Source organism: Lynx canadensis, chromosome B3 (genome assembly GCF_007474595.2).
Source record: "Lynx canadensis isolate LIC74 chromosome B3, mLynCan4.pri.v2, whole genome shotgun sequence".
Taxonomy (NCBI): Eukaryota; Metazoa; Chordata; class Mammalia; order Carnivora; family Felidae; genus Lynx; species Lynx canadensis.
Genome location: NC_044308.2, coordinates 93,259,073 through 93,271,689, shown reverse-complemented (window position 1 = coordinate 93,271,689; position 12,617 = coordinate 93,259,073). Strand labels below are relative to the sequence as shown.

General features: G+C 33.3%; 1 protein-coding gene across 2 annotated transcripts in view; it reads left to right on the top strand.

Annotated features, from left to right (window-relative positions):
* KLHL28 (kelch like family member 28) overlaps positions 1 to 10,361 on the top strand; it is a 34,916-nt gene extending 24,555 nt beyond the window's left edge. For both annotated transcript variants that reach the window (XM_030319014.1, XM_030319015.1), the window contains exons 3-5: positions 1,945 to 2,388; positions 4,321 to 4,529; positions 5,794 to 10,361. In XM_030319014.1, coding sequence (XP_030174874.1) covers positions 1,945 to 2,388; positions 4,321 to 4,529; positions 5,794 to 5,957 — 817 coding nt within the window. In that variant the 3' untranslated portion in view covers positions 5,958 to 10,361. The remainder of the gene's footprint in view (positions 1 to 1,944; positions 2,389 to 4,320; positions 4,530 to 5,793) is intronic.
* Positions 10,362 to 12,617: the final 2,256 nt, after the last annotated feature.

The window sequence follows — 12,617 nt, the reverse complement described above, 5'->3', positions numbered from 1 at the left end:
TGAGAAGATAGAAGCAATCAGAAGAGAACTACCTCATTTTCTGATCTCCAGATCCACCAAGTTACTTCTAAGACCATTCCCTCCATTTCTCTACTTACTAGCTTCCATTCCTGTCCTCTACACAAGGATTCTGCTCTTGCATGTATCTCATCTCTCTCTTACATAGCCTTCTCCCGTTGTACTGCATCATTGCCATCAGCATGCAGACATGCTTTGGTTTAAGTTCCCAGATTAAATCAATTTTCCCTGAATTCCATGGTCTTTCTGTGCTCATCCTTGTAACTGCTTCATGTCTGTTTTACTCTTTATAGTAAAATCCTTAGAAAAGTTGTTGATATCCACTGTTTTCACTTCACCTCCCATTCTCTCTTGAACCACTCCAGTCAAGACTTGTCCACACCACCCTACTGAAACTTCTCTCATTAAGGTCAAATAATTCCCTGATGTATCATTCTCATTGGAACAAGTTCATATTTTTAAAACAAGCAATATAACAAAACTGTATATAGGCATTCAATGACTGTTGAATGAATGAATGTTCTTTGGTCATACTGAATAGAAAACATATTTTTATGCCATTGCACTATTGAGTTTGGAGGCATTGAAATGAAATGTGTATACTTGCAAGAGGCCATATATAATAAGCATGCAGGATATAAAGAATAAAAACCCAAGTACCTATCAGCCAGCTTAAGAAATAACTGTTAACAATACCTTTAAATTCCCTTGTGTCCCTCCTGTCCCTCCTTGGTGCATCTCCTTTCTTCCCCTAGAAATAACCACTATTTTGAATTTTCTGTATATTATTTCCTTGCCTTGCATTGTAATTTTCATCACATATTTATGTGCCCCAATATAGCATTAGGTTTTACACGTTTTTATCTAAATGCAGCATATATATTCTTCAGAGATGTGTTTTCTCACTAAATAGTAAATTTATGAAATTCACCTGTGAGATTGCATGAAGCAGTAGTTCACTTAGTTTCATTGGTGTTTGGTATTACAGTATATGGATATAATATATTTTCTTTCTAAAATGAACATGTTAAATATAAAAATTAGGTAAAGTGTTACATACATACAGAAAAGTGCACAGATCCCTAGCGAACAGCTCACTGAGCTATCACAAAGTGAATGTCACAAACCAGTTCAAGAAAGAATATGATCGACACCAGAAACCACCCTGGAGTTTGCCCTCCCTAAAGGTAACCACTATCCTCGTTTCTAATCCAGAAATTAGAAATGTTTTTGAACTTGTTATAAATGAAACTATACAGAATTTATCCTTTTGAATTGGACTTCTTTCCCGTGACATTATGTGTGTAAGATTCATTCCTGTTACACATACCTATAATTTATTTTCATTGTTGTATTCTCTGATATGTCACAATCTATCTGTTTTATGGTTGATGAATATTTGAATTGTTTCCATTTGTTGACTGTTACGCTGCTATGAACGTCATATATATACATGTGTGTATTTCTCTTGGGTATATATCTAGGAGTGGAGTTATTCAGTCATAGGGTGGATATACCACATCTTAATTATCCATTCTCCTTTTGATGGATGATTGTGCTGTGCTGCTGTAAACATTTCTGTACATATGTCCTGGTGCAAAACTGGCTATAACAGGCATTCAGTAGCGTAGATCCATATGAATGAAATTGCTGAGTCAGAGCATTTGTGTATCTTCAATTTTACCCGGTAATATTGTGTTCCAGCATAGTTTAACCTGTTTACACGCTAACCAACAGAGTATGCATTTCTTGCTCACATTCTTGCCAACAGTTACTATTATCTGACTTTAAATTTTGGCCAGTCTGGAAAGTGTGTCATGGTTTGTTGTTTTAATTTGCACGTCCCTGATTATTAAAGAGTTTAAACATTTTTGTTTTTGAGCCATTTTGATTTTTAAAATTTAATTTTTTCTCCTTATTCTTTAGTGTGGAGATGTACTTTCCTCAGAATGACTCTTGGATTGGTTTGGCACCCCTAAACATTCCTCGCTATGAATTTGGAATATGTGTTTTAGACCAAAAAGTGTATGTTATAGGTGGTATTGAAACTAATGTGCGTCCTGGCATCACTATCAGAAAACATGAAAATTCAGTAGAATGCTGGAATCCTGATACAAATACCTGGACTTCTCTCGAGAGAATGAATGAGAGCCGAAGTACCCTTGGAGTAGTAGTACTTGCAGGAGAACTTTATGCATTAGGTGGTTATGATGGACAATCTTACTTACAATCTGTAGAGAAGTATATTCCTAAATTAAGAAAATGGCAACATGTGGCACCAATGACTACAACAAGAAGTTGTTTTGCTGCAGCTGTGTTGGATGGAATGATATATGCCATTGGTGGGTATGGTCCTGCCCACATGAACAGGTATTTAACCTAATGAAGTTGTATATGCTTGTAGATTTTTTTTTAAGTATCGTTAATAATGATTCATACACAACCTGTATATATGAATGAACTTCCTTTTTTAATTTTCAAAGTAATATTGTTAGGCATTTGGGAAATTTAATCTGCTCCACTAGTATAATTGTAATTGTTTTACATGATGATTTAATATAGACCTAAGAAATCCCTCTTACAAGAATTTACATTCATTCATTTAATATAATTCGGCTAGATTTTAAAATTCAGAAATCTGAAAATAAGATGAAGTTGGACAACTTTAGATTTTGAGTGCTGAATATATATAAATATGCATGTGTGTGTATAAATGGTCTGTTATTGCATTGCTTAACAGAATAAAAAGTGAAAAATGTAATTTCTATATGCTTATATATTATAGTGCATCATAAACATATATAAAACCTTATTTAAATATTCCTTTTTGGATTCTTACTCTATAATCCTGTGTGTATCATTATGTACCTGAGTTCTGCTGGAGTCCGAATTTGCAATTTCTGTATTTTGTAGTATTCTCTGAATAAAGGAGAAAAATATACAAGAAAAATAAAAGCATAAAGTGACTGCTTATATGGAAAATTAATCATAATTCTGAACTGTTGTTGAAAATTGATGTTCTAGAGATTTTATCTCTGATAGTAACTAGAGTGGTGTACGTTTTATTGATTGTGAGCATTTGATGAAAGAGTATGTTGTGGTTTGTTAACTGCGTAAGTAGGGGCACAACAGCATTTCATCTATAAATTTTTATTTCTTTGTAAGCTAAAGCATTCTTCCATTTTATTTGCGCCTTTATTTGAAGGAAAAGTCTTTGGGGGCACAGACATGCATTTTAATCTTTGAAAATGTGCTGTCAGAAATTTATAAGATAAATGGTTGAGTATTCTATTGGGAGGTAATGATCTTCAAGTTTAAGTTGTTAAGTTTATCAACTCTTCTTGTCCAGTAATTGTGCTCTAATGGCTTTTATTCTGGTGTTCTTTCAGAAATATTTATAGTTTAGTCTATATTCTAGTCAGTCTACAGTCTGGTCTCTGTTCTGAACTCCAGAATTAGGCTACCGACTCTCAAATGCTTCAGGCTTTCTTGAGAAGTTAGGTTAGGACCAGAAGGAGCTCAACAAGCCTGCTTTGTGCCCTTCAGGGCAAATCACAGATTTAGAGGCCTTCTGGGATTTTCTAGGAAGCTTGTTTTGGACATTCTGATTTGTTTTGGATATCCATAATGCAGCTTGGAAATGCCAAGTGTTATCTGGAATGCAGACTTTACTTAAATCCCTGAATTCTCCTAAATCACTCTGAGGTTACTGCAATGTTTACTTTACAGTAAACCATGAATTCTATAAGACAAAAAATTCCTCTCCTTTCCTTTTTTTTTCATCTTCCCTTTTCCTTAGCTCTTTGAAAGATCCTTAGTGTCCTTAGAAAACATCTATAATTTGGGATGTTCAGAGTCTTTTCAGAACGTACATACGCATTTGACTTTATTCTTACATGAATCCTTTGAGGTTAGATTATCCCCATTTTTGCAGGTGAGAGGAAATGGCTTATCCAGGATTACACATACCCAGAGTGTTAGAGCTTCAGTTCATTTAACCCTAAGTAGACAGCATTAGTACTTGAACCAAGGTTTTCTAACTCCAGAAGCTCCATGTCCTTAATACATCTTGCTGCTTGTATGATATAAGGGAATAACGTACTGTTATTTTTGCTCTCAGTTCATAAGGTAAGCTTTTATCCCTGCAATTTTATCAGCAAAAAGTAAACATTTAGGAAAACTATTCTTGTTTTATTTGACTTTTTGCACTTTTAAAACTATGGTAGGTTTTAATTTTGTTTTGGTAGGAAGAGTGGCACAAAGAATATGTGAATTAATTCTTTCTTTTGTGAATATTTGCAGTGTGGAGCGTTATGATCCAAGTAAGGACTCCTGGGAGATGGTTGCATCTATGGCAGATAAAAGGATTCACTTTGGTGTGGGTGTCATGCTAGGCTTTATTTTTGTGGTGGGTGGACATAATGGTGTCTCACATTTGTCAAGCATTGAAAGATATGACCCTCATCAAAATCAATGGACTGTGTGTAGACCAATGAAAGAACCCAGAACAGGTAATAATAACTAATATCTAAACATATAGGGTAATATTTCTTATAGAAGTGATGTTCTTAGAATAATAATAGGTCCTTGGGATAGTAAGAGTATTACTTGTCCAGCCAAAAAAAAACTTCTGTGCTCGACTCAAGAGACAAATGATTCAACAAAATTAAATAGATTTCTTGAACTGTGATTTTAATATGCCATTGTGCATATTATCATTTCTTATAGTTGGGAGAACACATTTTTAGAAATGGTGGCAATAGAATGTATCTTACAGAAACTCCTCTGTCCATACAACAAATGTCATCTTTTTAAAAATGTTTATTTAATATTTATTTTGAGAGAGAGTGAGCACAAGCGAGTGGGGCAGGGGCAGAGAGAGAAGGAGAGACAGAATCCCAAGTAGGCCTCTCACTGTCAGCGCAGAGCCTCATGGAGGGCTCAATCTCATGAACTGTGAGATCGTGTCCTGAGCCAAAATCAAGAATCAGACGCTTAACCAACTAGCCATCCAGGCCCCACAAGTGTCATCTTTTTATGTTACACACACACACCCAGAATCTTTGCATTGTTTTGTTTTTGTTTTTTTTTATTGTACATCAGTCTATATGTTTGCTTTCAAATGTTTTCACCTACTGAAGGAGTTTGAAGATCTAGAAAAGGTTGGATTTCAGTTCCCAGAGAAAACAAAAACAGCTTTGAGGAAAAGAAGGAAATTATCTTTGAACCCAAACTCAAATCATATTATTTTAAGGAGAAAGTTTTAAGTTGCTGATGGAAATGCTTCCTTGCATAAGAGGGAAAGCCATAAAATAATGAGAATGTGAGAAAACATTAGGTAGCCATGTTCTGTTAGAACTGTGTAAAACAGTGTATACGGTAGAATTTTTAAAGTCTAAGTTATATAGTTCGATACATGTTTCAAGTATTTGAAGACATTTAAAAACCTGATAAAGATGAATGCTTTGTTGAAAAATATATACATATAAATTGACAAAGCATATGGGAAGACATATAATATACTCTTCATATTTTTCTGTGGAAGAGGAGAGGGAGAATAGGATTAGGGAGGAGAAGTGAAGGAAGACTAGAACTCTTGCTTTCATGTTAAGGGATTTTTTTCCAGTAAGTACATATGGCTATATTGTTTGTATAATTAATAATAGATTATTAGAATGTATTTTAAGAAAACATTAAAATACAAATTTATTTTTAGTGAGAAGTCTGCTTCATGGTTAACATGTTTTTTTCCCTCTTTTTACTCACCTTTCCTAGGAGTTGGTGCTGCAGTAATTGATAACTACCTTTATGTAGTCGGCGGTCACTCAGGGTCTTCCTATCTGAATACTGTGCAGAAATATGACCCTATTTCAGATACGTGGCTGGATTCAGCTGGCATGATATACTGTCGCTGCAACTTTGGATTAACTGCACTTTGACAAGTGTGGATTTGTGGAAATAGTGTGGTAATGAACCTTGTGCCGCATGAAAGGATGCCCAATTTTCTGAAATCCAAAAGTTACATTACTTTCTTATTAACTTGAAATGGCATGAAGACTCAAAGTTCTCTTGGGTACTCTGAACTGATAAAGTAGCTTTGGTTGCTCTTGATTACATAGTGAATCAATTTAAAAAAAAAAAAAAAAGAACTTGCCAATTTAATTGTGCACTTTTTCCCTCCTAATACTGGGATAGAGTCGTTTTATGTTCATAAGTGTACATGTGGAGAAAATCTTGCTGCTTAAAAAAAAATTTAGCTCTCCCTCTTACTTAATATATGCACCATGATTTCCTAGGATGAGAGATGCTTCAGTGTTGGAGTGTATTGAATGACTAGACAGAGCGCTGATACTGTCTGTTGGATATTAATTCATATGCTTCACATTTTAAATAAAGGGCTGCTTTTTTGAGGGGGGTACTGTTAAGGGTTGTAAATTATATACAATAGTGAGTCATCTGGATACTCTTCCTACTAAATGGCTTTAGGAATGGGGATATAAGAAGTTTGTAGAACAAATGCTTTTACTATCATGATATTTGGGGGCTCATTTTAAGAAGGCAGATATTTGCTCTTTATGCCTTCTTTCTATGGGCAGGTTAAGGCTGGATGAATTTAGCTACCCACCTGTGCTATACTAAGCATGGATAGAAAGAGTTAAGCATATCAGTTTCAGTTTTTTTGTTATTTCCGTAGTACAGCAGGCTTCCCAGTGTTGATGTAAATATTTGACAAATGTTCAGTACATTCTAAGTACATACTGATTTTTTTTCATATATCCTTATAATCATTTTAGTTTTTTAAGACCTTTGGTTGCTTTTTCAAAGTGTTCAGATATAAAAATGGTGCTAACTGTAGGATATATAACAAGGCTATAATGTTCTTTTGAATGTTCAGTATGAGATATGCATGATAGTATGTTTTGATAGTATTTTTTCATTTTTTTTTTTTTTTTTTTTTTACTGGCTTGGTTCATTTGTGCTTATTAAAAGTGTTAGCAGTTATGCTAATGTTAACATCCAAGAGTCATCTAAATGGCCTGTTATATTTTTCATGGTTCCTGAATAGTGATTTAAAGAAAGATGCATTTTTTAATCTTCTTTCTCCTTGTGCTAGATATTATATGTCCTCCTTAAAAACAAGTATATGCATTAAATATGAAGCACTAGGCAGTTATGCATTACTTTGTACACTTCTTAGGTAATTGAATATTTTACAAAGTTACTGAGGAAAACTGGAACTCGATGTTTACTTGAGTAATGGTTCTAAATTTGGTTCTACTTTGACTAAAGAAACAAGCAAGACTGTTTGCTATAGCCAGTGATAGTTTATTTAAAATTAGTGGTTAGCTCATTTTTAGCATGTTTTAGTAAATACCTGTCAGTCTTGAACCTATTACTTTGCATTTTATTAGGATGTCGGTACTTGTATTTTTGGTACTGTAGTTGTGTTGTTTTCTTTTCCTTCATTTTTTTTTTTTAACCTGCCTGCTATCTCTTTATAGTCTCTGCAAAACCAGTGTACATTTGTTTTCTAAGAAAAAATTCATACTGCATTCTTAAGTGCCATAATATTCCAAACTATTGTTAAGAAGCCATTTGTAATTATAAAACATAGGTTCATTCATTAGCAAATATGTTATTTTTTGGAAACTATTGCCTGGCAATTTGCAGTTTTTCTTGTTCTTCCATAAACTGCCAGTGTAGATTTAAATACATAGTGCAAAACTACATAAAATCACCTTTAATCATGTAAGTAATATGCTTTATGAATATTTGCACAGATTATAAAACCTTGCAAGTGATTTTTTAGTCTCTTACAATTAAGAACTCAACAGAAGTTACTAATAAAATTGACAGGCTGAGTATTTTCTATGTTGCTTGTTTGAATAACATAATGATATATAGCAATAACTTTTTAATTGATTTGAATAAATCTATTGAATAGAAACAAGGTGCACTATTGTGATTGGCCTAGACTTTATTTAAGGAAAAGCAATTTAAAATAGATTTCATTACTTACTTAATTTTAAATTCTCAACTCAATCTTTTTTCTGTTTATATTATTAAATGCATTCTATTATACTATTTTAATCTTCTATCCCCAGAAGATAAGGGAATTTGAAAGACAATAGAAATTTATTTTAATTGTAAACAGATCTGTACTATACATGTTAACAATGTTTTACTCATGTGTTTTCCCCACTATCAAATTGTTATTAAACATAGAATCACTTGGTAAATTAGACCAAAGGCATATATTGATCATTGTTTTGGAAAAGTCAAAACTTTATCTTGCTAAAGACTAAATGTGAAACATCTTGGGCAATAGTAGAAACTGTATACCAGAGAAAAAATTATAAAAACCTGTAAAAAGAAAGAAAACAACCCCAAACTTTTGAAATAACTAATTTTGGGTTTACCAAACCTACGGTACTATCCATAACAACCAGAGGTATTGTAACCTGACAACTGATAACTTTACAGTAGACCTTCTCGTATGGATTTCTGAGAAGTTTCATCATGAATACTTTGCTGACAGATTGTGAATTTAAAGTCACATGTTTTTCATGTCAAAACTCATCAAAGTGTTTGCTTATAAATGATATTAGACATAATTTTATATACTCAGGCAATGGGAAGAAAGCTGTTTAAGATTGCCTAGAAATATTTTGGAAAAAAAAAGGTGACAATGGAAATAGAAATTATCTAATCACCTGGAAGATAATTGCCTTCCATAATTATGACGACTTAATCTTGTAGGAATGTTTGGGTATTTAATCTTTGTTAAATATAGTAATAGAACTTAAGTGATTTTTAATGTAGCCCAAAGGATGTTTCCATAGGTTATTGCTAATAATGTTTTAAATATGAATGAATATCAAACTATAGAAAGTGATATCAAATGGTAGGAAAATGGCATCAGGTTTTGAAAAATTATTTTGCTAGCTTGACAAATTATGGAGGGTCTACTATATGCACGTGGTATTGTGCCAGATTCTGTCAGGGCTAGAAATATTATAAATAATAGATACAGTCTTTTCACTCAACGAGTGAAGTATGGTGAGGGAGACCTGTACCCAAATAACTATTATGGTAAAGTATGAATCTAATTCCTTATAACCAATATCACTAGAAGTGATTAGACACCCAGTTTATGTATAAACATTTGTGTCCTTTAGTGTCCAATTAGGTTTTATTGACATGTAAAGAATTATAGAAAACCTAATGTTTATAGAACTCTAAACTTCCTGGAATTGGATAATATATTTTCTATTAGAAAAACAAAATTGTAGAAACTGCAAAAAAATTATTTACTATATTACAAGGCTCTGGCTAACATTGAAGAAGTATATGTACCTATAATGCTGTGTTTGTTTTCAGTTTTGGTGTTGGATTTCTGGTATTGTCACCTAAGTGCTCATTTTCAGGAAAATCAGATTCTACAATAAATATACTGCTTAAAAGTTCAATAAACTTGTGATAACCTCTATAACCTCTGTAGTCTGAAAATAAACAAATTAGAAGATGTCACATGTCAAGTTAGCATCCAGTTCTACTTCTTAATCTTTTTTTTTTCTTTCCTTTGTAAAACAGCACTTTAATTAGACCTGGTTTAATTAGATACATTTATTCTGTGGCTGGATACATATTGGATTTTCACTTACAATATATTAATTCAGTGTTGATACACATTTGAAAAGAGTAAAAAATACATTGTTTCAAATACTATATAGGTTTACAAGTTTTCTTACTGGTGTGAATATGGAGTCAATAAAAATCCAGTTTACATCTCTGTAGAGAGAAAAATTGTTATCCATATGTCTTTTATATTATACATATTTAACTAGAGATAATTTATTATTAATTTTGTCAACTTATCATGTGTAAGTCCCGTTTATTTTAAAATAATAAGCAAAAAGCTCCAAGTTTGCCTTAAAATACAAGTGAAATTAAAGAACTGGATGATAATGCCTCTATTTTTGCCTTATGAATTGTGCTGTATCATAAACCAGAGATGGTTTTGATTTTAACAGGATTCTGAAATTTTGTAGATGTAGAGTACTAATATTTGTACTCTCTTGCAAAGAATGTGATGTAGTTGTGGATTATGTTGGTGTTTAAATGTTTTTGTAAATGTATCTTACCTCTGAATATGTATCTTTTTAGCATCAGGGTTTTATTTTTGTTTACATGGTAAAGTGGCATTTAACTTGTTGAAAGCTGTATTCTTTTGTCTTTTATTTTAAAAGTTCTTTGTGTGTACTGTTGTGGTGATGCTCTGCAATGACTATGGTTAAATTTCATTTAATGTGAAATGTTTAAAATAAATTTGAGAAACATGACTTCATATGCGTCAAATGTTTTGAACTGACCCAAGCTGACTTTGTCGTTCTCAACTTTTAGATGCTTGTTGGTAGGCAGGTAGTGGCCACAAAAGTTGAGGTTGGTATGGGATAGCTAATCTTTTACATCCTCATTACGAGATTATAATGGAAACGTGTGTCGTGCTAAATTCTGCCACATGTTCAGACACTTATTAAAGAAACATTCTTTAGTAAAGCCAGCACAAGAGTTCAGTCTGTAAGTTCCATGCAGTCCCAGCTTTCTCTCCTTTTAGATTCCTTAACTTGCCTTGTAAGGGGTTTACTTGAGGCAGACAAGGCAACATTGCAGAGGATTCTGTTACGCTTATGGCCAGCATCAGGTAACCAGCAGTCCTCCTACGGGGAAGTTTCTGTAAACAAGGGATTAAGCCCCAGGTGCCATCTTTAAGGAATTTGTAAACTATAGGCCTGAATGGATTCAGATAACCTGTCCATGCAAGGATTGGAAATATCTCATATATTTAGGCAATCCATATATCTTGAAACTGTTAACTTCACCAATAGGAACAACTTTTTGATTTCATGTTATTCTGTGAACCACTATTCCCCAACAATGTCCCTGACATTTAATACACTAATGAGCAAAACATTGGATGTTGGTCAAATTATGAATAACCGAAGTGTTTGTAGCTGCCTTGAATATAGGTTTCCTGGTTAAAATATCAGCTAACCATCTGTGAACTGCATTCTTAACAGGGCAACTCCTAGAGTTTAAGTAGAAACTTAACACATATACTGAGGTATTTATTATAGATGACAAAATATGCAAATAAGCACTTTAGGAGTACCTATTAAAATACTGAAATTAAGATTTCTTGACTGAATTGATGCATTTGAAGTTTGGTTTGTGATGTCTAAGACATGCACAGATAGCTTTCGTATTACCCAGAAGTCATTGCAAAATCTGTCAGCAGACAGTTATTAAAAGCTTAGTATGTGTAGGACATGATAGCACAAAGGAGTAAAGCCATATTCTTCAATCTACTTGAGGAATTAAAAATACACCTAATTTCCCCCCCCCCAGAGAGAGAAAATAGAAGACAGTGATATCCCGGCAAAGCTCAAGCTGTACCTCTTGTGTTCTTTCATAAAATTACTGGATGGTTCTCTTAGTTGGGGCCAGAGCAGTAATGGGAGTAGAAGTTTCAACTTTAATTTGGAAGACTGTGATGAGTGGATTGTACGATAGGCTCATAACGGAATGCAAAAAGCTATTACAATGAAGAGTCCAAACTCTTAAGGCATAAAAGGAAGTTCTGTGATAAGATAGAATACTTTGTGAGTTTTAATGTGTTTTCCAGGCTTCCTTTTTTTCATTTTTAATACTAATGGAACCTCCATATACCCATCACCCAGCTTCAAAAATTAACCTTTTAGTAATTAATTTTGCTAATCTTCATCTATTCACCCTGTTTTTTTTTTTTTTTTTTCTGGAATATTTTTAAAGAGAATCCCAGACATGCAATATGACCGATAAAGAACTGAGACTGCATCTCTAAGTGATAGTGGACACTTAAAATTTTCATTCTCTAAGCAATTACATTGATAATAATCTCACTTAAAAATTTAATACTGCTGTAATACTTAGTACACAATCTATATTCAGATTTCCCTGATCTGATTTTTTTTTGTTGTCGGTTGAGGCAGGATCTAAAGGTTTGTACTTTGCGTTTGACTGTTAGCTTTTGAGTCCCTTTCAACCTCTACCAGTCACTGTGCCACTCTCCCTTTTCATGCCATATACTTGTGAACAAATGAGATCATTTGTCTAGTAGCTTGTCCCACATTCTAGGTTTGGCTAATTGCTTTTTGTGGTATTGTTTAGCTATTGTCTTAGTCTTCAAATTTCTCATAGTTGACCAGAGTCTTGATTAAATTCAGGTCCTTTTTTTCTTCTTCCCCATTCCATACCTTCCTTCCTCCCTTCTCCCTTCCTCCCACCCTTCCTCCCTTCTTTCCCTTCTTTTTTTTTTTTTTTTTTTTTTTTTTGGTAAGTGTAGTTGATGCGTATTCTTCCTATTACATTGCATCTGAGGTAAATTATGTCTGGTTATCCCACTATTAGTGATGCTAACGTTAATCATGGCTTTCATTTAGGCCTTGTCAAACTGACCCCTCCATTATCAAGTTCCCCATCAAATTCTTCACTTGATTTTTTTTTGCAGCTATTAACAACTAACAACTACTGCCAGATCCATTATTTTTTCTTTTTAT